General features: G+C 46.1%; 1 protein-coding gene across 1 annotated transcript in view; it reads right to left on the reverse strand.

The window, feature by feature from the left end:
- Positions 1-27,198, reverse strand: part of TG (thyroglobulin) — a 169,993-nt gene extending 142,795 nt beyond the window's left edge. The window contains exons 1-10 of the mRNA XM_089898699.1: positions 18,786-27,198; positions 17,683-17,791; positions 16,273-16,370; positions 14,930-15,133; positions 14,406-14,565; positions 8,530-8,636; positions 7,913-8,056; positions 7,537-7,722; positions 1,584-2,684; positions 130-717 (exon numbers count right to left, since the gene is read on the reverse strand). Of these exons, the coding sequence (XP_089754825.1) occupies positions 130-717; positions 1,584-2,684; positions 7,537-7,722; positions 7,913-8,056; positions 8,530-8,636; positions 14,406-14,565; positions 14,930-15,133; positions 16,273-16,370; positions 17,683-17,791; positions 18,786-18,852 (2,764 nt within the window). The 5' untranslated portion in view covers positions 18,853-27,198. The remainder of the gene's footprint in view (positions 1-129; positions 718-1,583; positions 2,685-7,536; positions 7,723-7,912; positions 8,057-8,529; positions 8,637-14,405; positions 14,566-14,929; positions 15,134-16,272; positions 16,371-17,682; positions 17,792-18,785) is intronic.
- Positions 27,199-27,969: the final 771 nt, after the last annotated feature.

Consider the following 27,969-nt stretch of genomic DNA (forward strand, 5'->3'; position numbering starts at 1 on the left):
GTTTTCTCAGCCATACATTGAAGGGATGTACCTGGCCTTCTCTAAACTCCATTCCAGCTTTGACAATACACTCCCACCAGACACCCGTTTTTAAAAACCGCAAATTCAAGTCTTCGTGGTTTAACTCACATGCTGGGACCTTGCTGGGCTCGGTCCGGGTTCCTTCCAGCTTTTGACCAGCCTCGTCCACACACCAGCAGCTCCGGAGGTCGAAGTGGGCCAGTGGAGTGCTAAAGTCTGAGTAGGGCCCTGGGTATCGACTGAGCTGGCCATTTAGGATCTGCCAGAAGAGGTAGGGCTCCAGAAGGATGTTCCCTCCGGGCTGGGTCAGGTTCCCTTCCAACACTGCCAGCGGGACATCTTGGACTGAGGAGTATCTTGCCAGCCCTGGGAAGACGTCTTGTTGGCCAGCCTCATACAGACTTTGAATAAAGAGACGGAAGCTTCTGGAAGCCACTTCTCTGTAGCTCCTGACCTTCATTAGCAGTTCCGCAGGGCTCAGCTCCTGGCCACCACGGTTCTGAGCTCGCCACTGTTCATACCACTCAAAGGCCTGCTCGGGGGGCCCGTCACATTGCACGCGTCTCCACTGCCCGCTGGCACTGCACTGCGGGATATAGATGCTGGAGAGGGTGGGCGGCATGCTGGGATTAGAGACCAGGGCCCGCACCGTCCCAAGGAAGGCACGCTCAGCCTGTAACTGACAGGGTGTCGGGCCTGGGGAGGAACAAAGCACAGGCACGTCAGGTTAAGAAGTTTAATAAGCCCCGAAGACCGAGATGGAAGACCTTAACTGTCCAAACTCCATCTAACACCTTATACAACCACAGAGATGCCATCAACCTTAAATTTGTAAAATAGCATCCAGAAAGAGAACATCCCCATCACTAAATCAACACGGTTGAGACCAGCTGTTGTCAGCACGGCAGGCACGTACGTGGCAGTTCCTTAAGGCCAAATAAATCTCCCTAGTCACTCCTTAGAATGGTAAACATTATCAAGACCTTTCTGGACAATTTTTAAATCAGCCAGCATAATTTTTTTTTTTTTTTTTTTTTTGCGGTACGCGGGCCTCTCACTGTTGTGGCCTCTCCCGTTGCAGAGCACAGGCTCCGGACGCACAGGCTCAGCAGCCATGGCTCACGGGCCCAGCCGCTCCGCGGCATGTGGGATCCCCCCAGACCAGGGCACGAACCCGTGTCCCCTGCATAAGCAGGCGGACTCCCAACCACTGTGCCACCAGGGAAGCCCGCCAGCATAATACTTAAAATGGATAAACAACAAGGACCTACTGTATAGCACAGGGAACTCTGCCCAATATGATCTAACAACCTAAATGGGAAAAGAATCTGAAAAAGAATAGATACATGCATATGTATAACTGAATCACTTTGCTGAACACCTGAAACTACCACAACATTGTTAATCAACTATACTCTGATATAGAATTAAAAGTTAAAAAAAAAACCAGCCAGCGTATTTTGTCATAACAGAAGTTGGGGCTTTAGCTACGACTGTAAGGCACTGTGTCAGGAGCCCAGGGGAGAATCAGAGTCTGCAGATTGAATACCCAACAGACTTACATTGCTTGGGTTCTCCAAGTTCACTTCGAGTTCCGGGAATAGGCTGACCCTCGGCGTCCACACAGTAACACTCTGAGTTGAAGCACTGGACAGGGAGGAAGTGCCCCTCACTGGTACAAGAAGGGACAAACAGGCTGGACCCTGCAGGCTGGCTACCCAAGAGGCTTTGCATGCGCATCCTTTGCTTTTCACACTCTGTGGGGCACTTCGGTTGTCCACCTCTGACCCTGGAGCCAGCAAGTTCTTGGCCCTGGGCATCCACGCACCAGCACTCTCCAGCAAAGCACTGGACCTCCTTGTAGCTCCCTTCTGCAGTGCATGATGGGACAAAAAGGCTGCCAGGTGTCTGCCCACAGCCCTGGGAGCTAAGCACCATTTCCATCACGTCACCTAAATCCTTTGCTTTGTCCTCTGGCACAGAAATAGCATGCTGCAAGAAGAGAAGGAATTCTGGAAGCTCCAGGAGGGAAGAAAGGAATTTCATGGCATTTTGATTCTCTTGTAAGTTGATTTCAAAGCCAAAGCTGCCCACAACTGGCTTATTCATAGCAGCACCCATCTTCAAGGCTTCAGGGGCTTCCCTGGCAGGATTTGAATCCAGTCCCATGGAGAAGGGCTTGGCTGGATCTGCTAGTGCCCGTCCATTTTGAAAGCCTGGGAGACCAAGTTGCTGGAAAAAGCGACTGAAATTAAACGTACCTCTTGGGCCCAGGGCTCCAGACAAGTTAAACTGGATGACATTCTCCAAAAATCTCCCTCCAAAGAGGTTTTGCTGGAGTCGCTTTGGGTTGGTGGTGAACTGCAGGGCGAGACGGGCCAGCTCTTGGGAGGGAAGAATCCCTCTGATGGCTTCTTTGAGGAGACTTTCTAGGGCAGCAAACCGTGTAACCTGCCCTTGTACCATTGGGTGGAGAATCCCAGAATCCACAAAGAGCTCCTTGATCAAGGAGGGGCAGGATGAGGCAAATCCGGTGACTCTCTGAGAGCCCGGTCCTTCCTCGGGAGCAAGGAACAAGTCGTGCCGGCTGAAGTAGCCCGAGGGCCCAAAGCGGAGTCTGGAAATGGCCCGCCGCCTCTCAGAGGGACAGGACTGGTCTTCAGCTGCAGGAGAAATGCGAACAGAGATGCAAACAGAGAAATGGTTTTACTATCACCAGTAACCCTGACACAAGGCCTCAGATCTTTCTGGTAGTGAGATGAAAAAAGTCAGTCAGGGACCAAATTCATACCTCTTGCTTCTCTGTATCTTTTGATTAACATTTTTTTCCTTCCCCCTGAGCAGAACCCGTGGCTCCCATCTTGGGGAGTAAGGACTCCAGGTGACTTGACTTTCTCTCCTAGATTTCATTACAGGGTGACCTCCCTCTCAGGCCGGGCTCAGAGACACCAGCTCACTATCTGGAACCCTGACCACACATTCACCACCATGAATGGTGTCTCCTCACCAGGTGTCCTGCCTCGCCCAATATTCATGTCCACCTGGAACCTCAGAATGTGACCTCACTTGGAATGAGCATCTCTGCAGATGTCATTAGTTAAGATGAGGTCATACTGGATTAGGGTGGGCCCTAAATCCAATGACTGATGTCCTTAAAAAATGCCATGTTACAGAGAAGATACACGGGGAAGAAAAACACATGAAGATGGATGCAGAGGCAAGAGTGATGCAGCTATAAGCCAATGAATGCCAGTGATTGCCAGCAAACATCAGAAGCTAGGAAAGGGCAAGGAAGGAGTCTACTCTGGAGCCTTCCGAGGGAGCGTGGCCCTGCTGACACCTTGATTTCAGACTTTCGGCCGCAGGGCTGTGAGAGAATAAATGTCTGTTATTTTAAGCCACCCAGTTTGTGGTCATTTCTTACGGCCCCCCTAGGAAACTACTATACCAACAAATTCCTATTTGTTTTTAATGAAATGTTGTTTTCCAGTATTCTCCTACTGGAATTCTTAATGGCCTTTAACGCTTCATTATATGCTCTTCATGTGGCTTCCAATTCCTCCTTGTGGGTCATTTCATCTAGGCTAACTCGTTTGTAGTCTGTTTGAGGATAAGAACCATACTTTAAGTGCTATTGGTATTTCCCATAATTAGAAATATTTTCCTATGTTTCAACATATTGATACAGTATTTAGGAATTATGATATTTCCCATAATATAATACAATAATGCCCACTCAGCAAACACACTTGGCACATTCTCCCAGGCTTCTTGACCTTCCCTTGAAATTATTAATTAGACAGTATTAACTCAGTCAACTCACTAGATGCGTGGTCAGGTCATTCTATCTGAATATCCTAAGTTGACTGTCATCCCACATTCAGAGAAAAGATTTTAAATTCAAACTCCGATTGTCTCAGTCACATAGGTGGAAGGGAGAAAGCTCCATTTTTCTCCATAAAACCATAAATATTAGAAGTCCTTTGCAATCCACCCACCCGCAACTTTTCCAAATAATTCTTTTCCCTCAATTCACATGGGTGCCAAAAAGGAAGTCAGCCAATTTTCCTCTGTAACCAGGCAATAGAGAAAGAGCTGGAACTTGCGGTCAGAGAGAGTGAGAAAGACTGGCAACATCTGAACACATAACACATCCATCCATGAGGCCACAGCTTCCTCTAATGGATATTACAGCAAGGTATGGAAGAAATCAAGCTCACGGCTCGGCTTACTCTCTTTCCAAATTAAGAGCATATTGTGTCCATTCATTTGTTATGTAGAGTTACCAAGGCAAAAAAAAAAAAGAAAATTCAGATATTCGTTCCATGTGGCATTTGTTTCCATGGACACAGGACTGATACACCAGAGAGAAAAAGTAAAAAAAAAATATATGATCCATGCATTTGGAAGTACTTTTGGTTTTAATTTGGAAGACCACAGTTCTTCATTTTCACCTGGAAATTGGAGGGCACAATATTCTCTGGGTTTTAATAGAACCAAAGTGTAATTGTAAAACTACCTTCAAGGCAGAGCTTCAGAATGTTCTTTTTCTACAACCTCACACTTAGCAGGTAGGATGGTACCCAATACTGTGCCAAGAACTCAAAATGTTAAGTTGGAGAAATCAAATGGTTTACCAGGAAGTATTGAAAGAACATTAACACATGTCTATTTTGAGCCTCTAAAAAGACTGTACTCCTCCTTCACTGTTTCAGATCTTGCCCAGGCCATCCAGTTCACCTAAATTGGAAGCCTGCAAGTGCTCCTGGATTCCTCCCGCTCCACCGCTAACACCTTTCAGGGTCTCACTGCAAGGTAGAACAGTCTTTTTTTTTTTAAGATTTTCTTTTTTTGATGTGGACCATTTTTAACATCTTTATTGAATTTGTGACAATATTGCTTCTGTTTTACGTTTTGGTTTTTTGGCCACGAGGCATGTGGGATCTCAGCTCCCCGACCAGGGATCGAACTCACACCCCCTGCATTGGAAGGAGAAGTCCTAACCAGTGGACCGCCAGGGAAGTCCCTGGAATGGAGTCTTACTGGGATGCCTGGTGACATGTCTCAAGTCCACACCCTCTTCCACAGCCCGCTACTTCTACTTCAGTATTGCTTCCTGTCCTGGGCTGAATAGTCTCCCCAGAACTCATGTCCTTCCTGGAACCTCAGATGTGATCTTCTTTCGAAACGGGGTCATTGTAGATGTAATGAGTTAAGATGGGGTCCTACTGGAGTAGGCTCTACTACTCTAGAGTGCTCTTAATTATAGGATTAAGTGGGCTCTTAATCTTATACAACTAGTGTCGTTACAAGAAGAGGAGATGAGATATAGAGGCAGACACACAGGGAGATAGCCATGTGACAACAGAGGCAGAGTGTGGAGTTATGCAGTCACGAGCCAAGGAACACCAAAGATTGTTGGCGTAAAAAAGAATGAAACAATGCCATTTGCAGCAACATGGATGGACCTAGAGATTATCATACTGAGTGAAGTAAGTCAGACGGAGAAAGACAAATATCATATGATATCGCTTATATGTGGAATCTAAAACAAGGGCACAAATGAACTTACCTACAAAACAGAAATAGAGTCACAGATGTAGAAAACCAATTTATGGTTACCAGCGGGTAAGGGTGGGGAGGGATAAATTGGGAGATTGGGATCGACATATACACACTACTATGTATAAAATAGGTAACTAATAAGGACCTACTGTATAGCACAGGAAGCTCTACTCAGTGCTCTGTAATGGCCTATATGGGAAAAGAATCTAAGAAAGAGTGGATATATGTATATGTATAACTGATTCACTTTGCTGTACACCTGAAACTAACACAGCATTGTAAATCAACTATACTCCAATAAAAATTAAAAAATAATAAAATAAAACCATTACGTTTCTGTCTAAAAACACAAAGATTGTTGGCGACTAACACAAACCAGGAAGAGGCAAGGAAGGATTCTCCCCTGAAGCCTTGAGAGCGAGCATGGCCCTGCTGACACCTTGATTTTAGATGTCTAGCCTTTAGAACTGTGCAAGAATATATTTCTGTTGTTCTAAGCCACTCGGTTTGTGGTCATCTGTTACAGCCACCCCAGGAAAGTAACATAGGCCCCTTATCTCTCTTCAGGACACTGCAATGACCTTCAAACACCCCACTACCTGCAGCTTGATGCTCCTGTACAATCTGTCCTCCAAAATGCCTGGGCTGTCTTTCCTACACACCAACCCCACATGGCACTCTCCAGCTTAAAAACCCTCAACAGCTCCTCTGGCCCTCCAGGATGAAGCCCCCAAGCCTTTGCTTTGCTATGGAAGACCTTACTACCCCTGCCTTTCAGAGTTCCCCACCCCAAACATACTCCAACATGCTTTTTCTCTATCCTTCTCGCGGATTCACTGTTCATTAGCTCACCAACGCCTATTACAGATCTTCCTCCACTGTGATGGGGTGACATCCTGATAAACCCATCGTAAGCGGAAAATATCATGAAGTCGAAAACGCATTGAATATCCAACGTTGTAGCTTAGCCTCGCCTACCTTAAATGTACTCAGAACACTTACATTAGTGTACGGTTGGGTAAAACCATCTTAGCACGAAGCCCATCTTATAATAAAGTGCTGAATATCTCATGTAAGTATTTTTTTTTTTTGGCCTCACCGCGATGCTTGCAGGAGCTTGGTTCCCCGGCCAGGATTTGAACATGGGCCCCGGCAGTGAAAGTGCCAAGTCCTAACCACTAGACGGCCAGGGAATTCCCTCATGCAATTTATTGGATACTGTACTGAAAGGGAAAGACAGCATAGCTGTCTGGGTACAGAATGGTCATAAGTGTATGGGTTACAATCGAGTGGCTAACGGGGGGAGCTGCGGCTCACTGCCATTGCCCATCATCACGAAAAAGTTTCATACCGCATATCTCTAGGCCGGGAAATGATCGAGATTCAAAGCACTGTTTCTACTGAATGTGTATCATTTTCGCACCATTGCAAAGTCAAAAAATTGTAAGTCAAACCATCATAAGTTGGGACCCTTTCGTATTTATATCCTTATAATTTTGTTTCTCCTGCTCTTTGTAGAGAGAACACCTCTCTTTATTTTCCTCCTTCAGGAAACATCTTTATTTTAGAAGATGCTCATCAAGTATCAACTCTTCCATGAAGCCTTCCTGGATATTTCCTTGCCATACATGCTGCGAGATAGGATTGACCCAGTTCTGCTCTGTGCTCCTTCAGCTATCAGCACACACTTCTCTCATGGCATGTGTACACTTAATTCTTCTACTGTTCTCTGAGCTCCCTGAGGAAGCAACCATGCCTGATGCAGGACAAGAAATGTGCTGGAAATTAATGATGATAAACAGGTTTGCATCATGTTGAACCTGAAAGTCCTGTGGGGACACCCTCAGGAGGCAGTGGAATTAATGGGTTATGAAGAGGTCCATCTGGAGAGACACTTAAAGTCACACGACCTGACGAAAACAAGAGAGGAGGACTGGAGAGGACACCCACCACAGGACGGAGGCTCCCCTTGACGCCGTGTCCCCTGGATCTCCCGTCCCTGGGCATCCACACACCAGCATGGCCCGTCCCTCTGGCACTGTACCGCCTGGTACTCCCCATCTGGGCGGCAGCTCGGAGCGCAGGGGTGACCGAAGCTGGTGGCTGTAAACCGCTCCACTTCACATTTCGTGGGGCCTACAAGAGATCCGCGTGGTAAAGGAAAGGGCAGTTGGTGTGTTTACAGCATGTGTTCTGGGCGCTGGTAAGATTGTTTCAGTCCCCGCACCCACTTTGCTGGGACAGCCACAGAGACTGCAGCGACTTGAATCCCGAGTGGTTTTCTCCTAGCAGAAACACACACATCTGCCGTCGGCTTAGTACTTACATCGGAATCTGCCAGAGATGACTAGCTGCACCGCTAGGAACCGTCTCTGCAGTATTCGGTACAGGGTGGTCTCAGTGAAGGTGGAAGCAAGGTCCAGGCCAGCAAAAACGGTGTCATAAATTTCATCAAGTAGCAGCTCCAAACCTGAGCCAAGACAGCAGGCGTTTGGAGGGATGGGTTCATTCAGACAGGAGGCCCTGACCTCGCTGTGTAAACAGATATGAAGAGGCCAGAGCCTCCACTAGCATCATTGTGCTTTGGGTCTGAACAAGGCTTTAATGGTTTTCAAAGTCAGGGCGGCTGTGTATGGTTGCACAGTTTGTTCACAGCACAAGGGAGCACAGCTGAGGGAGTGAGAGATTGCAGTCCATCCTGGGTCCTACTTGCCACGCTTGGAGCTGCATCTTCGCAGGGGCGGGGTGGGGCGGGGCAGGGACCGGGCACCTCTTTCCAGTGTGTGCAAAGGCACCACGTAGACTAGCAGCAGCTGTGCTTAAAGGACCGCCCCTGAAAGTCTGCGAAGGCCACGCCCTCCTCCATATCCAGGGCAGCCCAGCCACTATTTCTGATTGACAGGGAGTGACATTTAGGCTCTCGGGTCTGGCGAATGCGCTTACCTGTCTCAGCCAGTTCCCGCCCTTGGCTGTCCACACAGTGACAATACCCAGACACCTCCGGAAACCTTCTGCGAAAGGAACTGAAGGTCACAAATGCATCTGGGAACCTAAGAGACAATGGGATTTATGACCACCGTTTCATAAAAAGCAAGTCATCATGAGCCCTTCCTGTAGAAATAAATTAATGTGGCCTCATTTCATCTGGGGAAAAGAAATGGCTGCTTCTTTATTTCATGCCATTTGCTCCATGCTTCCTGCAGTAAACGTATTTTTTTTTTTTTTTTTCTAAATTGGTTGTCCTTGGCCAGAGCGAGGCTGGACCTGTGAAAATAAAGCTGTGCTTGGCTGTCATCTACTAATTAGCATTTTTCTCACTCGTGGCATTTGACCAATTTATGCCCAAGCGTGTGTCTCATAGGACCAGGCAGAAAACAGTTAATGAGCATTGCATTAACAAGTTCCTTTACTAGAATATAACCCTAGAGACTAAGGGCCAAGTGTGCTTTACAGACATATGGTACACATTGTAGATGATCTCATTTGGGGAGATCAGACGACTTCAGATCCCTTTACAACTTTTCAAGAGCTTGAAAAGAAGCCAGATTCCAGGATAGGAAATTCTTATGTAGGCCATTTCCCAGTCCCACAGTTGAAAAAAACACCAAATCAATGTGACATCACTAACAAGGACTATACATCCCTTGCCATAAATTGAGGAAAAGGATGCCTAAATCATGCCTGACCCGGCAATTGCTAAAGGGAGCTAATTGGCTGGGCTCCCCATCCTGGAAGTAATATGAAGCCCAGGTGAGTGACGTAAAGCTGTATCAGGAGTTCTTCCCACGTGCAATGACATAGCAACCAGAGAGGATTTGTTCATCTTTATGCAACACTGAGAGATTTATTTTATGCCCTATATAGCAAATCTATGAAACCAAGTATAGTATGTTTCTACCTACATCTGGAAATATATCCCCAACCAATAAGTTAGCAGAAAAGCAGCTCTCTGCACAGATAGGTCTATTGCTGTGTAATATATTCTAGCAAAATGTTAAAAACAACCTTAATGTCCAAAGATATGAACATTAAAAGTGAATTATAGTAAACCCCCCAAACGAATGCATGCATAATATTATGTAAAAAGCGTAGAATACAAAATGGCACGTACATATACTACAATTGCTCCTATGCACATGAACCAGTATTGGAAGGGAATATATTTGCAGGAATTGCTCACAGCCTGAACACAGGGTGCACGAGTATTAGTTAATCTGAATGTAAATGAATGCACAAAACAAGACCTATGAATGCACTGTAGAATTATGGATTTTTTCCATGTTGTTGGTCTATGACTATGTGTATGTGAGTTAAATTAAAAAGAATGTTACACTAAGTGAGTTGAATAAAAGAAACTAAAAACTCACTTGGCCCAGTTGCTCCCACTGACAGGAGGTATATGACAGAAGTTCATTCATTGGAACATGGGACAATTCAATTACAAAAGTGCTAATAATAGTAGCATAATCACTTCCATTTATTGAACACTAATTTGTAGAAGACAACCTGCAAAATGTTTAATATATGTTGGCTCGTTTAATTCATTTAACCCTCCTAAAAGGCAGGTGGTATTTTTTTCATGCCCATTTTAGAGGTTAAAAAATTGAGGTGCATTGGCCATGGGTCTTGAACCAGTGGTGGGAACGGGGGTTCAAATCCAGGGCTTCACCACCACGTGATCTCTGCTAATGGTGTTACGCAGTGTGTTTGGCTGTACCCAGTTCCTGCCCCATATCCTGAGAGGCAGTCCTCTGTTTTGACACTCTTCTTTCTAGGCTGGACACTGAGCTTTTCCTGGCTTCTAATAGACAGTGATGGGTCACTCAGCTGGCCCGAGGTTCTGAAGCCCATTCCAGCATGAGGCACGGGAAGTTTAAATCACTCCAGTCCCACATTCCACCAATTCAACCCAGAGACCCATCTCAACCTTCAACTAATGGAAAAGGATGCTTCCCTTTCTTTGGATTTTATCAGGATGAGAATAAAAGAGTCCTCAAGAAGGAAAATTGTAGTGGAGGGGAAAATGATGGCGTTTCTGCTTTTATGTTCAGATTGTGGCCAACACAGGGTTAGAGAAATCACAAATGAGGCTCCGTGCGATACAAAATGTCAGGCCCTGCCAGGCGTCCGGTCCTGCTCACCTGCAGGGTAGGATTCGTGCCCCTGGACCCAGGGAGCCAACACCCCCTACTCAGTCAGATGCTCCAACCCTCTCCCGGACAGCCCCTCCAGACATCTCGCCATTGATGAAGACTAGCAGAGCCCTCCTCAAAGTCAAGCGCTGTGACTCCCACAGTGCCTGGGGCACTGCAGACACTGCAGAGGGTCCTGTGAGGGTAACTGGTGATGAGTCCGCGAGGATGTCTCCACACACAGTCGCTCACACGTTCAGGTAACGAGGCCCCTTTACCACATGTTATGACGCATCTGCTCCTTCCCCCTGGATCACCTGTATCGCATGGGTTGCCAAGGCATGTGAGGAAGTTTGAACGAGCTCAGTCACTAAGGACGAGAACTGATAAAGAAACCAACTGAATTTAATTCGGGTCACTAAAGCCTTGATAATGGCATCGGCTCTTAAGCCCTTTACTACAATCTGCTTAGCCAGAATACGCTTCCCTAGTTAGTGGTTAGGTAAGGGCAATGTGAAAGGTGGGGGAGGGGCCAGAAGGACTAGCAAAGCTCACTCCATCACGTCACCCCATCATGACATGTTCTTTTGGTCACCGGCCAAACAGGTGTAGTTAACAGCTGCCTTTTTCAAGAGGCAAAAGGATCTGCCTTAGATGGGCAAATGCTGTGGCCAAGTTCAAGTGTAAATCATCACCCAGCACATCAAGAACCCACAACAAACAGGTTGGCAAATGAGGCTTCCAGGCTCCCTGTGGCCCCATGGAAACAGGTCAACTGCCTTACGCCACTTCTCCATGTGAATTTCCCATAGAAATCGCCTCAGATTCAATATGCCAAAAGCAAATTTGTGACTTTTCCTTTCCAGACTCTTCCTGTACCATCCATCCAGAAACCAGACCTTGGAGTCCTCCTTAACTTTTTCTCTCCCTCGCCTCCCACATATGTTCCTTCACCAAGCTCCATGGAGTCTACCAAGTCAATATTTGTCCAATCCCACTCCATCTCACCATGGTCCTCTCCATCACCTGCTCTGGTCCAAGTTGACAGCACCTCTCACCTGGACTAGTACAGTAGCCTCCGAACTTACAGAGTCACCCCCAGGCACCCATTCTGCTCTTCCCTGACCCCAGTCCATTCTTTTCAAAATCCAAGTCTGATGGTTAATAAGATATACCCAACTCCCACTCAGGCTTAAAATTCTTGATGCAGTATTGGGGACGTACTGAAACTAAAAATTACTCCTTGTTTATGTGAAATTCAAATATCACTGGCCATCCGGTATTTTTTCAACTGGCGACCCTAGGTGTTATATCTAGACTCTCCACGTAGCCTCCGTGGCTCCTGACACTTTGCCCCAGTGGAGTCACTGGGGCTGGCACTGCCCAGGTCTGCTTATCAGAAAATTCCTGAATATGGCTGGGCTTCCAGTAACCAGCCACCTGACCCTTCCCATGACCTTCTTAAATCAGAATTCGCTCAGAGACATGCTTGCTTACATAAAAGAAAGGCTCCCATTTCAAGGGTAAACTTTTTTTGTTCCTTAACAATGGATGCTTAGTCCTGAATGTTTGCCTTTAACTCGACTGCCCTCTGGTGGAAGCAGCTATGAATTGTGCCTCAAGCTGGCACCTGCAAGAAGTTCTTTGATGACTGTAGGCCTACTGTATGCAAGGCTCTGTGCTCTATGCTGTGGGGAACAGAGATGAACTGAGGTTTTGTGGGATGGTAAAAGGAGACAGACAGCTCTGGGACCCACCAACTGTGATTCCTAGGCTAGGGTCCTGAACTTCTGTGCTTCAGATTCCCTATTGTGTGCCAGAGACCATCAGTTCCAATTATTTTTGTAAATATTGAAGTAAATGAAAGGATCTCAAATTCCCTGTATATAGTGAACATCCAGTTGAACTTGAACTGAGCACACGTTGGTTTGTATCAATGAGCATCAGTAAATCAGGCTGTTTGCAGATTCCTATGTGCACGCGGGCAGGCCTTGTGGGGCGGGGAGGGGAATGTAACCTACATTTGCTGAATGTAACCTACATTTGCTGAAGCTGGTGATCTTCCTTACAGATGCATAATAATCTACAATTTTTGCAGTGGTTTTACAGACAAGGGCTCAGCATATCTTCACCGTGACCTAATGAGCCGGTGTTGTCCTTACAGATGGGGACACTGAGGCTCAGAGAAGTAAGTGACCAGGTCACTTTGCCAGCAGTGACAGAGTCAGAATGAGGGTCACAGGGCAAATGCTACGGGGCCAGGCGGGTAATGCAAACAGATGGAGCAGAGGTATTTGGCAGCAGGACACGGAGAGACCCAGAGCAGCGGCGGGGGCGGGGGGGGGGGCGCGGGGGGGCGCTCAGTCCAAAGAGAACCAGCTTCTTGGTGCCATGCGACAATGCATGTAGCCCTCACCCTTGTTCTTCAGAATCAGTAATTCAGAATTTTGTGTATTATGTAGAACATATAAAATTGCTGATGTTCAACTATTTTTACCTACACAAACGGAAATTTCACAGGATTCTACTTAAAATCCCCCAGTTTTTAAAACACTATGCAGCTCAAAGAGACTTATCTCTGGGACAGTTCTTGGTCACAGGCTTTTATCTGTGACCCCTCCCGGCACATCTCTCTCTCTCATAGGGAAAGAAACTTGTTGTTTTGAAAGCCAGCCACATAAAGGCTCAGGTTCCCCAAGAGAATTCCTATCAGTATTCACAGACTAATATTCTTATTTATTTTCACTCAGAATGTTTCAATTATATCTGAAGTCAGTGCGAGCCCTTTACAGTAATAGAGTAGCCATCTTGAATAACCGGAAGCTATCCAGTTATTTGGGCCAAGATCTATGATGCATCTCCCTTTTCATATTTGTTATTTAAACCTTTAAACTCATTGATAAGTGCAAACATACATGCAATTTATAAAAACGGTCCACGTTTTTTATGGAGCCATCATTTTTCCTTTTCTGCTGGTTCCCTGCTCCACAGCAACCTGGCCCTCAAGGCGGCTGTGATAACCACACAGTATGTGCTCATTCATGTTTTTCTCTGCACTCACCTAATCCTATATGGACACAAGCACGATCACATAATATGAACATAATATAGAATCATATATGCACATGAAGGGACCTGTCTGATATTTGTTTTCTAAAAATTAAATCCTCTTACACTATCTGTACCTTGTGTATCATATTATCTTAATGGGCTGCAGAATCCTCTCCGAATCAACTGGAATAGTTGATTTGCATTTTTTTAAAGGGCTGCAGAAATATTTATGGCAGGTACACATTTATCCAGCCATCCTCCTTGGGTTGTCAGCCACTTTGTTCCCAGTTTTTGGCGACAATAAACAACGATGCAGTAGACATCCCAGAACATACATCTTCACATTGTGGTGTTTTCATCTCCATGGGCTGGCCGGGCCAGAAGGCTCGCCTATTTTTAATCTGAATGGCTATCGCCAGCCCGCTCTGTGGGGAATGCTGTAGCCCTTCAGACGTCCGTCACAGCAAAGAAGCGTGAGGCCTCTGTCCGTTCCCACGGGCTGCGTGTCTCACACACACACACACGCGTGAGCACGCGCACGTCCCAGCATACAGTCCCAAAGCGAGCGGGAGCTTTGGCAGGAGATGGGAAGGGATGGCCCGTGACGAGCACGCTCAGGGGCCCAGCAGCCCTTACCTGTTGTAGCTGTGGACCAGGTCGAAGATCATCATGTCCGTGGTGTTGACGAACTTGCACTGCACAGACATGAAGCCTCCGTCTGGAGAACACTGGGGCGGGGACTTGTCCCCCACCCCATGGAGGAGACGGCGGTTTCTTATCTCACAGCTCCCTGGACCTAAACATTTCCAAGAAAACAATTTTTAATTCTCCCCTACAAGGAGGTGTGTACGCTTCTGCAGTGTAGGTGCATGGGTTCATACTACACTCGTGACAGCATCCCAAACAGGGACTAAGGCCTGGGACAGGAGATGCTCCTTGAAATCCTACTTACTCTTCTAATGATCAGCCGGTGAATGTTGCTGTCCACCACATGGAACTATCAGAAGGAATAAAACCTTCCTAAAATCCCTTCCTTCTCTGTGTCGAGGGCCAGGTCCTCTGCCTTTTCTCGGGGAGCCCTGACCCCGTTTTGGTTCCAATATGGGAGGCCGCCCACAGCCTCCGCTTCCTCATGGGGTGCTGGTGCCGCTGGGACTTACATCGTGTCGGCCTCCCTCGCTGGCGGGTCCCGTACACCTCCATCCCTTCGGTGTCCACACACCAGCACTGCTCCCGTTGCAGGTCGCACTGCACGGGCTCGTAATCCCCCGAATCCTGACACTGAGGGAGGTAGGATGTGGCCGTGCTGTTGATGTAGCTGCTCAGTAAGATCTGCTGCTTCTGCAGCTGGCAGAACGACAGACCTGTGGCAACAAAGAGTGGCGTCAGAGCAGGACAGCAGGGACGACGTAGGAGTCGTAACCCAGGAGGACCCTTCTCCCTCCCCAGAGGCGGGAAGGCAGGGCGGTCCTTCCCACAGCCCATGGGTGCTCGATGAGCTGGCAACAGCCTCAGGACCAGCGTTCCAACTGCCCAACTCTGTATCCCAGGATTTCTCCTGACATCCTATGGACCGAGCTTGGAAGGGCAGATTTCATCGTGTCCCATGGGTCCCCGGGACACCCCACAGCCCTGCCGCTGCAGAGGTGCAGTGTGAATGGAGTACAGGCTGGCTGTTGACAGCTTGTCTGAATTCAACTTTCCCCGCACACTTGCTGTGTGACCTTGAGGAAGTCTGTCACCTCTCTGTGCCCCACTCACGTTATCTACAGAATTAAAATACAACTGCCTTCTTCAGGTGCATGAGGACTAGTGACGTTAGTGATTACTGATCCTATTGAATACGTACTGTGGGCCGGGTGTCTTATGTGCATTTTAAATCCTCTCAACCATCACAGTTGATCCTATAGCAGATACTATATCCTTGTTACAGACAAGGAACAAGAACTCAGTGAGAGCATGGGACCCAGCAGCATGCTGGTCCCCAAAACCAGTGCCCAAAACAGAGCTTTGCTCCATTAAAGGATAAGTGGTTCCAAGCTCAGTTTCACAATTTTAAGATGACCAGTGTAAACTGACCTTTGTTTTAGGCTGAACTGCGATATGCTTTAAATGGGGACTGGGCTTTCTTTGACTACTCATCATAACAACGATTTTAACAGGAAAGTTTTCACCTCAGTCTCAAATTTTAGAAACACCCCAGGTGAAAGAACACTTCCTGTGCACGTGGCTGCTTTCTGGTTTCAGAGACCTTTGATGTCTGCTCCCTGTTGCTTCCTTCTTAGCACCAGGCACCGAGCCTGGCACATGGGGGAATTCAGAGGCGATTAGCTAAACAAATGACTTGTCAAGTTGATTTTTCACAGCAGTCCTGTAGGAGATAGGGTCGAATTCAAAAGGGAAGATCCAGCAGCCCATGGGGAGACTCACCCTTGACACACCCAAGCCTAGTGCTCTACCCAGGATGTGAATTGTCCCCAGCGGGTCCCCCCTGCCAACTTACAGGATGCAGGCCGCCCAGGCTGCCGGCTGCCGGGCACTTCCCTGCCGTCGGCGTCCACACACCAGCAGGAGCCTCCATCCTTCCCGCACTGGACAGTCCTGGGGGCAGGAGACACAGTCAGGTAGGTACCTTTCTTCTTCCTTTCCATCCCTCCAAGCTTTAATTCATTTAAACTGAGAAGAGATTGGTGTGGAGTAGGGCAGGTGACTAGAGAAAGGGAAAGCGCTGACACCTGTGACAGCCCCGCACATTCATTCTCCACCAGGCCAGTCTGCCAGCCCTGTAGCAAAGGCCACCCTTGTGTCCACGCTCCTGCCCCATGGAGGCTACAGGGGGTAAAGGTGCCCCTTACATGGACCAGGAGTGGGCAGAGAGTGGCCTGGGTTATGGTTACTCAGGAAGCGCTCCATGGGTCTCCAAGGGGAAGTGATGGCTAAACTGAGGTGGAGGGGCGGACAGGTGTTATACCAGGGGCCTAAGAAGGTAAAAGGTGTTCCAGGTAAAGAGAACTTCGTATGCAAAACCTTCTGAGGAGGAGCAGGGCTGGCTTGAACCTGCACGTGGCCAGGAAAGAGACACGGGAACAGCTAGATACTGATTAAATAAGGCAGCAAAGGTGAACCATCCTCCTAACCCCTCTGCTCCAGAATTCCCAGAGCTCCAAGCAGGGACTGGCCTTCGCTCTCGGGAGTAGGTAAGAGCTTCGTTAGGCACACAAAGCAAGCTTGTGAATCAAATGGAGCTGGGGTGGGGGGTGACGGATGTCTCAGGGATGTTTCCCAGAACACAGCCCTAGAGACGGAGTTCCCCTTGTTCAAACGTGGCTGGAACAGCGTGGGGAAAGTGAAACACATGCAAAGGGTTCCTGTGTGTTATCACCCCACTCTGCCGGGAGAGAGTCCCGGGCTCCAAGTCCTTGTGAGGGCAGCCAAAAATCCCTTTCAGAGAGGAGCCCAGTGGGGAGACAGCGTCGTGCAGCCCAGAGAGCCGAACTCAGCACAGCTTGGAGGCAGCCACTGACCTGAGAGTTCAGAGGTCCCTGCTTCCCTCCACCTCTGACTCATCAAGAGGATGCAGGGAGGAGAAGAGGCACCAAAGCATCAATCATTTGATCTCCCCACCCCTGCGCCCCTTATTAAAGTAATTAGGGTAAAAGCTTTGGCAGGAAAGGAGGGGACATCCTTGGTTCTGGCTGGAATGGAGCATGGGTTGGGGCACTCTGGGTCAGATGACTCAGTGTTGATTAGTCTGAGGATCTGAGTGGCAGGCACCCTCCAGGTGACAGTAGCCACATCTCACGTTCAAGGAGGAGAGTAAAGGGAGGGTGGGAAGGGTGGACAGGGGACAGGAATGAGATGTGCTTTAAGGCCTCCAAGGCCCCTGAGTCCACATGGCTGGAGTAGGCCTTACTGGAAGCTGCCATCCTCAGCGCACTGGGGAACGTAGTCTGCTCCCTTCAGAAAGGCCGCCTCCCTCTGCTGCTCACACGGACGGAGAGGCTGGGCGTCCACCTGGTACTCTGCACAAAGGAAGTGACTCATCAGAGAGGAGTTGCTGGTCTGGATTCCAGTAAGAGAGACGGGCTCCCTAAAGGCACAGATGCTCTTCCGGGTTTTATTTCTAGCACCATCATCAAGTATGTTCTAACTTGCAATTTTGCAGCTACTCACACTTTTTCCAAGTATGACATTAGCTCCCGTAATCCCCTGGGAGGCATTATCTCCACCTTACCCATGTGGCCCTAAGACTTGGGCAGGGAATGTCGTCTGTTCAAGATCATACAGCTGGCAGGAGAAGGATTCAAAGTGAACCCTTGGATTGCACGTTCCCCCAGCGAGCAGCTGGGTCAGGTCAGAACACCATAAAGGAGGTGCTCTTGAATTTACCAAGGCGCTCCCTGCGGACAGAGCACCTTCCTGGTCCCGCATGGGAATACAAAATAACTCCCATGTGTCTTATTTTCCATGGAGAATGCGTGTAACATGCAGGAGCTTATGCAGAAATCACAGTCACAACTGCTTACTTTCCCAGCGAGGAAGCAAGCTGAGACTTATCCTAAGTCACAGGATAAGTGGCTGAGCCGCAGCTAGAAGTTAGGTCTATTTCATGCCACAAGTAGATCTGTGTTTTTCACTACCTGCTATTTCTCAAATACCCCACACGGATAACCTAGTACTTGAGATCGCTAAGAGAATAAAAAGAACAACGGCAATGCCAAAATTTGCCAACAGGATGGGGTTGGGGAGAGCTAGAATCCAACGAGGAATATCTGGTTTCCCATCTCCTCTCCACAAATCACTGACTCCGTGACCTCAGACCATCCAGTTTCCCTCTCAAGACCCTCTGTCTCTTCATCTGAAAAGGGAGGAGCAAGTAACTGAGCTCCGGACACTGTGAGGATTAAATGAGATCACAGAGGTTCCAAGGCCCTGGGGCAAATCCTGGCTAACAAGGGGCTGGGCTGAGAGCTCCCTCCTGACCCAACGCTCCATGGCCTCAGGCTCGGAACTCACCAAAGCTGTTGGCTGACACCAAGCAGGCTGAGCCCAGCAGACTGAAGACCGCCAGGGCCAGGGCCATTTTCCTGGGCCCTTCCAGGGACGAAGAGGTAGAAGCCGCTGCCTCTTTGGGCTCTGGCCAGGGAGCCTTTATAGAGCTGACGGGGGTGCCCCCAGCCCACACGCCACTGGCGCTCAGTGAAGCAGCGCTGCCCTGTTTTCTCTGCTGGCCACGAGGAGGTCCTCCACCTGCGTCTGCTCCCTCTGAGGACACTCATGTGGCCAGTGGGTGATGAGAATCTCGTGCAGCTGTCGGGGAGGAGAACTGGGGGGCATGGCTTCAAAATTCATCTTCACGGGTAAAGGCCAAAGCTCTGCGGCTTTCTGGGCAACGGGCTCAGGCCCACCATGAAGGAAAGGCAACCCCGCCTCCCTTCCTCCTCCTTCCTTCCTCTCTCCCTCCCTCCCTTCCTTCTTTCCTTCCAACAATGTTTCTTTAGAGCCCAAAAGTGTAGCAGACAGTATTCTAGGCAATGAGGATATGGCAGAAGACAAAACAGTCAGAACCATTAATACAGACTGTACGAATTTTAGTGAGAGAAGCCAGACACACACACACACACATTCATATTCATATTTATCCTCCTTTCCCTTCTGTCCCAGGACTTCGGATGTCGCCAACCAAAAAAGAGCAGGAACTGTGTCTTCCACAGGAAGCCTGCACATCAGTGTGTTTACTCCATTTGCTTCTCCACCGGAAGGGGTAGGGGATGGAGGCGCCCACCACAGGTGCTCAGAAGGAAGCGTGGGCAGGTCTTGAAGAGCACATGGCTGTGGGGTCAGGGAGATAACTAACAACGAGACTTAGATTTCAGGCAAAGGTGATTTGAGAAGATGTGTTGGCATTTACTGGAAAATTAGAACTCCCCCCGTGTGGCCCCTTGCTACCCCCATTACACGGGGTAGTTCTACACATGCTATGGAGACCCTATAACAATATAATAAGCATAGCCTTCTGCAGCCCCTGCCATCTCTCCAGGTCCAGGTGTTCTAAAGCAGACGAGTTTTCTAAAACATTGAAATCACGGTTAGAGGTCTACCAGAAACCCCACTCACCATGCTTCCTACTACCCCCAACACGCATGCACGGACCTTGCACAGGTCAGCCTGTGTGCTGAGTCATTCTCGCTGGTCTGGCCTCTGGCAAGCAACAGAGTGGAGTCAATGAGGGTGAAAGCGTGCAGCCAGTGGGCCAGAGCCACATGGGCTTCCTTCAGAGTCAGCATGACGCATACCTGGAAGGAGAGGTGCTTCTCTCCACCCAAGCGATGAAGCGGTAAGCTTGGAGAGAACCACACCAAGACGCTGCCTCCTCACCATGAAAACCCCTTTCTCATGATGACTCAGCTCCTTGTCACTGCTCTCACCTGATTCCCCCTGAGCTGGGAGGACGTACAAGCTTTTGTGGTAACTCTGAGTGGCAGTGCCCTGGTCTGGTCTCCCCCAGTCTGCTCCTGGCTCAGGCCTCCACCACTCTGGCAGGCTCTTCACCACTGGTCCTGTCACCTCTCCCTCCCTCCTCGATCCTAATACAATCACTTAGTCTTCTTGTTCATCTCCTTCATTCTTGAAGACTAGGGTGCTAGGTATAATAAGCACCTACTGGGGATTTGGGGGAAATGGAGAATAACTGGAATCCAGAGGAGGAAATTGCTTCAAAACAAACATCAGATGCCACTCTTTCTGACCCACCACAGAGAACTGCTTACCAGCCATCTCTCCTAGAGCTCCGCTTGCTGCCATGTTGCTGGGTCCCCTGCCGCTGCCTTGGACAGCTACTCTCATCTCCCACATAACCAGTGACTCAAAGCCACATTCCTCTTTCTCCTTGGTTGCCAGAGCAATAATCAAAATTCCTGGAACTAGACTTCTGCTTCCAGAAGATGGAATAGACACATTTTTTCCCTACTGCTCCTGCTAAGTACATCTAAAACCCCTGGATATTATATGTAACACAAACAGAAGACGACACTAAAAGATGGATAGAAGAAGACAGCCATCAAGCAACCTCAGGACCAGAGGAACAATATGGTAGCAAGTTCCCTGAATGTTATTTTGCCTCATGTATCTCAGACTGGGTGTTAGAGAAGACAGCAACCAGAAATGCCAATAAGCACAGACCCCCAAAAAAGCCCCGAGAAAAGCTTTTCGAGCCAAAGGTCCAGGAAAGGGGAGCCTGGCAAGACAGAAAACTTTTAGACAATAATTGCTCTATTCCAGCAACCCTCACAGGAAAACACTGTGGCTCCACCCCAACCCATGCCAGCAAAAGCCAGTGGGGGAGACTTGGGAATTCCACCCTTGCCAAGTTAAGGAGGCTCTCCAAGCCCCCACCAGGGTGGTGACTGAAAGGCCATGTGGGAAGCCAGAATTTTTACCCCAGTTGGGCTGGAACGAGCCCCCTCTCTCTGTGGGGTCAGTAGAGACCACGTGGGCAGCCTGAACTTCCACCCACTCCCAGCCAGCAATAGTAAGGATGCCAAACCTCCCAGCTAGGGTTGCATCAGCATTGACCGACAGGGGAGCCTAAACTCCCACACCCAACCAACTGATATCTGTCAGGGGGCAATGGAGATGGAGCAAGAATTTGGACATCTATCCTTACGAACAGCAATGAGGTGGTGTCCCTTTTCTCCCACCTCAGTGATGTCAAGAGTTCTACTAAAACAGAAGATTTAATAAGATCTAGATTTTCTTAACACACACCCAAACTGTCCAGGTTTTAACCAAAAATCACTCATCCTACCAAGAATCAGGAAAATATCAACTAGAATGAGAAATGACAATCAGCAAATGCCAATACCAAGATGATACCGATATTAAAATTATTTTAAAAGAATTTTAAAGCAGTCATCATAAAAATGCTTCAACAAACAATTATGAACATACTCAAAACAAGTGAAACTATAGACAGTTTCAGTAAAGGCATAGTCACGAACAAAGAAACAGAAGATGTAAAAAAGAACCATATGGAAATTTTAGAGCTAAAAAATAAAATAACCAAAATAAAAAAACTTTATAGATGGGTTAAACAATAAAGTAGAAGGAACAGAGCAAAGAATTCATGAACTTGAAGACAGAACAATAAAAATGACCCAACCTGAACAACTAGACAGAAATGTATCAAGGACACAGAAGAACTCAACAGCACCATCAACCAGAGGATCTAATCAACATTCACAGAACACTCCACCCCACGAGAGCAGAATACACATTCTTCGCAACACCCCTGGGGCATATACTAAGATCATACCCTGGGTCATAAAACAAATCTCAACAAATATAAAAGATTTGATGTCATACTCTGACTACAATGGAAATGAACTAGAAATCAATGCCAGAAAGACAACAGCTCTTTGAACAAAATTTTCAAACAACTAAACATCAGACTTGTAAATAATCCATGGGTCAAAGAAGAAGTCTCAAGGGAAATTTAAAAATATATTGAAGTGAATGAAAATGTAAACACAACATATCAAAATTTGTGGGACACAGTTAAAGCAGTACTGAGAGGGAAATTTATAGCACAATGTTTACATCAGAAAAAAGGGAAAGTCACCTGCCAAACTGGTAACTAGCAACATCCATGGAAAAGTAAGGGGTGGAATAAGAGGCCAAGAACACTTAGGGGAAAATCCCTTCTCATGGACTGAAAACCAAGAACAAGGCAGGGCATTTACCTTCTAACAATTCTCTAACATACTCCTCCATCCATAAATCCAATAGTCTTAACCATTAAAAGCAAAATGGCTAAGTCTTGGAGAGGAAAAGATCATCCATCAGAGTAGTCCTACTCCCACCTCAATGAGATCCTACCAAGAGTACCAATGGCATGACCATCAAGCTACTTGATCTCTCCGTGCCCCAATTTTTCCATCTATGAAGTTGTAATGTTATTAGTGCCCAAACTCATAGGATGATGTGATTACTAAATACATAAATATAAGATGCATAGTGCAGGGCCTGGCACACATTAAGCACTCAATGTTCTTTTTCTTGTAAAACTGAGAAATTTCCAGTGGTGGGAGCACCAGACGTCAGTCAACATACTTAAAATCTCAACTTCTATCTCCTCTTTAAGCTCAATGTGCTGCACTGAAGGCAGGTGTTTATCTGGCAATACCTCATCCACTAGCTTGGGTGGGCAGTCATTCACAGCCTTGTCCCACGCTGACTGCCGTCCTGGAACTTTGCCACCCTCTTAAACCTTAGCCTTGGCAATGTTTCCTCCTCATCACCATTTTTTTCGGCTGTAGAATCATTCTCAGTTCATTGAAGCTTCTGAAGTCCATGGCACCATGGAACTGGTGGGACCATGTCAACTGAAAGAAAAATGCCCAATGTAAGAGTTGTGAGTTTTTTTTATTCAGGAAACTTGCTGAGGACTGTAGCCTGGGAGATGGCCTTTTAGTAGTTCTGAAGATGTAGGGGAGAAACCAGCTTCTAAATGCTTTTTGCCTAGGGAATACATGTAGGCAGGCATACATCTTGGTAAAAGACTACTGCTAGTCACAAAGAGCAGATACCTTGAGTTAATAATTTAGTGCTCTTCTATGTACGGGAAGATGCAAGAATCTGGATTCATTAAAATTCTTCCTGAGATATACATCTAACTATCTTATCTAAGGGGCCTGTTTTCCCAAAGCACAGAGTGCCTCATTCTGTTCTTCATCCTGAGTTCCTCGCAGGGTGCATAGTGAGTCATTGACTGCAGTGCCTGACAACTTAATCCTCGTAGAACTGGGTGATGAGCAACACTCTTTGTCCTTCTTTGTTTGCAGCCAGAAGCCTGATGCTCCTGAATCACTGCTCCTCCTCACTTTCAACTCTTCAGGTCTTGAGCAGTATGTGTTTTGCTGTATTATTTTCTGCAACAGAGGAATATGATGCTGACATTTTAATTTCCATGGTGGCTCTCCTTTTGCTTTCAGGAAAGCTCAGCCTATTTTCTAACGCTTTAAATAGCTTCTTAAGTCACTCTCTTCTCTTCTCTGGTTCATTTTGACTGGTATTGTTCGCTGGATTTGAGTTTCTCTCTTTCCCCTTTTCCTTATGGAAAATACATATATTTAACATCTATGTCTCATGTATGTCTCTAGGTTTTGTCCTTTTGGGTCTCTCAAGTTGGAAGAGATAAAAATCATGAAGCTCAGGGACTGGCAGAGCATCAGTTATTCAGCCCACTCTTGTCTGCTGCCATTTCCTCTGCTGTCACAGTCAAGGCATTCTGCCGTCCAAACATGGATGCTGTCTCGTTCTGCCTGGCTTCCCTTCAATGGGTTTCTTATCTGTGCGCCTTAACTTTAGAGTCAACATTTGATCAATTTCTCAGGCATGTTCCGCAGGGTGTAAGTACTATCTGTACTTCTACCTCTGCATGAAGGTGGCTGCCTCACCTTGAAACTCACTGAAATTACTTGGGAGTATTCTGTGCTGATATTCCTGGTCCAATCTTCTCACATCTGTCTAGATTTTCTGTAAGCATCCCACACAGTGGCCCATTCAAGGTGTTGGAGAGAAGACATTTTCCTTTACTCTTCTAGGTTCTTCTCGCTAGTCCAAGAATTAAGTCAACATGAGACAAATTAACAGGGGAAAATCAAAAGTTTAATAACATGTACACATGGGAGAGACCCACAAGAACTGAATAATGTGCCCAAATGGCCTAAATCCTCACCTTAAATACTATCTTCAGCTACAGACAAACAAGGGTATTAGGGGTAGCGATCCGGGACTTCAAAGGGGAGGAAAGCAATTGGCATGGAGATGGAAAAGCAAATATTTGGTAAACAAATGCTTGCTGGGCCAAGCAGAGACAATGAGACCCAGAGTGGACTCTCATCTCCAGGCCCTGCTGAGTTCCCCCACCCCACTCAGCCCATATTCTTTGCAGAGATCTCCAGTGATAGCTCTGTTCTGGAACAAGCCCTGTATCTAAATTCTCTTAGGTAGGCAGTTACGAGGAAGCTCAAAGTTTCTTCCTGAGTCTTTTGGGCCTTGATTGTTTTCAGCTCAAAATAACCCACATTGCCGAAGAGACATCTGGGGGTGGCAAATTTTGCTCCCCTATAAAGGGGTGGTTCCCCCTCACTCTTACTGTGAGCCCTCCATTTGTGGCTTTAAGATGGAGCTTCTCAATAGTCTCCTGATCTCCTTACATTTCATTTACCTATAAGGTCTCCTTAGTTTCCTCCCTAGAAAATATTTGGAAATATGCAAAAATTCTAGGATTAATAAGTCAGTTTGACAATGTCATAGGATACAAGATATAAAAAAATCAATTTTATTTATATTCTAGTAATTAAACATCTGAAAACAAAATTGAGAAAACAGTTCCATTTACAAAAAATATCATCAAAAAGAAAAAAATACTTAGAAATAAACTTAACAAGTGCAAAATCTGAACACTGAAAACTACAAAATTTTGCTGAAAAAAAAAATACAGAAATCCTAAACAAATGGAGGAACACAGCATGCTCTTGGATCAAAAGACTCAATAGTGTCAGAATGGTAACTGATCTGTAGATTCTGTGCAGTTCCTGTCAAAATTCCAGCAGGTTGGGCTTCCCTGGTGGCGCAGTGGTTGGGGGTCCGCCTGCCGATGCGGGGGGCACGGGTTCGTCCCCCGGTCCGGGAGGATCCCGCGTGCCGCGGAGCGGCTGGGCCCGTGAGCCACGGCTGCTGAGCCTGTGCTTCCTGGGCCTGTGCTCTGCGGCGGGAGAGGCCACGGCAGTGAGAGGCCCGCGTACCGCAAAAAAAAAAAAAAAAAAAAAAAAAATTCCAGCAGGTTTTTAAAAGAAGGTAACAAATCTGATCCTAAAACTTTTATAGAAATGCAAAAAAACCAAAGTTGGCAAAAACAGGTAAGAAAGAACATAATTAAAGGAATTACACCATCCAATTGATTCCAAACCTTACTCTTAAGCTACAGTAATCAAGATAGTGTGACATTTGCATAAGGACATATAGATCAATGGGAAGAGTATGGAAATAAACCTACATAATTATGGTCAATTGATTTTTGACAAAGGGACCTAGGTAACTCAAAGGGAAAATAATATTTTTAACAAAAGGCACTGGAGCAATTGGATATCTACTTGCAAATTAAAAGGATGTATCACTTCACACCTATTAAAATGGTTAACATCCAAAACACTGGCAAACACCAAATAAACACTGGCAAGGAAGGATGTGGAACAACAAGAACTCTCCTTCATTCAACTGACCATATTCTTTTAGGTTGATTTCTAGATTCCCTATTCTGTACTATCAATCTACATCTCTATCTTTATGCTACTTCTATACTGTCTTGGCTACTATAGCTTATTAAGCCACCAAATCAGAAATTATATGTCCCTCAACTTTAGTTCTTCCTTTTCAAAATTGTTCAGGGCATTCTAGGTCCTTTACATTTCCATATAAAATTTAGAATCAGTTCACTAATTTCTATTTCAAAAAGTCTGCTGGGATTTTACTCGGGATTGCATTATATCTATCAATCCATTTTGGGAGAACTGACAAATGTTAACAGTACTGTGTCTTCCAATCCATGTTCTTAGTGTATCTTTCTATTCATTTATCTCATCTTTATTCTAGGCATTGTTTTGTAGTTTTCTGTGTACAGGTTCTGCATGTTTTCAGATTTACTGTTAAGTATTTTTTTTATGCTATTGAAAATGGCATTTAAAAAATTCTAACTTCCAGTATCTCCTTGCTAATGTACAGAAACATTAGTTCTAGTGGCATTTTGATAGGCTCCTTAGACTTTTCCAGGTACACGGCACGTCACCTGCAAATGTTTCTTCTTCCTTTCCAAGTGCTATGCCTTTTATTTTTCCTCCTTTATTGTCCAGTGCCATATTGCACTAGCAGGACCTCCAGATTGATGTTGGATAATAATGGTGACAGTGGATATTCTGGACTTGTTCCTTATTTTAGAGAAAAGTATTCATTTACCATTATGAGGTTTAAGTTTCTTGATAGATGCCCTCTATTGTTATGCAAATTCTTTTCTATTCCTTTTCTGGTAGTTTTTAATCATGAATGGATGCTGAAATTTATGAAAACCTTTATCTTAATTTAGTGAGATTAACATAATTTCATTATTTTATTGACATTAAACCAACTTTGTATTGGTTTCCTTGTATTGGTATTGCTGTGGAATACCCAACTTGATCTTGATATATTATCCTTATTGTATATGACTGGGTTCACATTGCTAATATTTTGTGGGGACTGTGTCTATGTTCAAAAGGGATATGTTTTAGTCTGTAATTTCCTTTCCTTGCAGTGTTTTTTTCTGGTTCTGGCATGAGGTCAAAGTTGGTCTTGAAACAAGTGTACCTTTCTTCCCTATTTTCTGTCAGTGCTTGTGTCAAATCAAGTTTTCTTCCTTAAATGTTTGATAGAAGTCACATTTAGGCCTGGAGTTTTTTTTGTTTTTTTTTTTTAAAGAAGGGACTGGGTCTTTTTTTTTTTTAATTTGTTTATTTTTAGCTGCGTTGGGTCTTCGTTGCTAGGCACGGGCTTTTTCTAGTTGCAGCGAGCAGGGGCTACTCTTCATTGCAGTGCGTGGGCTTCTCATTGCAGTGGCTTCTCTTGTTGCGGAGCATGGGCTCTAGGCGCATGGGTTTCAGTAGTTGTGGCACGCAGGCTCAGTAGTTGTGGCTTGCGGGCTATAGAGCACAAGGCCTGGAGTTCTGAGGGAACATTTTCAAATTCAATTTATTTAATTTCTTGAGTCAGTTTTGCTAACTTGTATCTTTTGAGGAATTTCTCTGTTTCATGTAAGCTGTTAAACTTATTGGCACTGGTTTTTCATAATACCCTTTTAAAAAAAACTGTATGTTGGATGTTTTAATGTTCCCGCTTCCATTCTAATTTCCGATCAGTCTATGTAGGAGTCAACCAATTTTACCGTTCTGTGCAAAGAATCAGCTTTTTCATTTATACTGATGCTTCCCTACTATTCGTCCATTTAGTATTTCATTGATTTCAGCACATTTCTTTTTCCATTTATTTTGGTTTTAATTTGTTTGTTTTTCTTGTTTTTTTTAAATCTTAAACCAGTGATTTTGTACCTTTTATATTTAAAATGTCTATTTTTTTTAATTGAGGTATAATTGACATTAGTTTCAGG

This window comes from Delphinapterus leucas, chromosome 17, assembly GCF_059928025.1.
Source record: "Delphinapterus leucas isolate spDelLeu-1000000601 "Yukka" chromosome 17, BTC_Dleu_Yukka2, whole genome shotgun sequence".
NCBI classification, from domain to species: domain Eukaryota; kingdom Metazoa; phylum Chordata; class Mammalia; order Artiodactyla; family Monodontidae; genus Delphinapterus; species Delphinapterus leucas.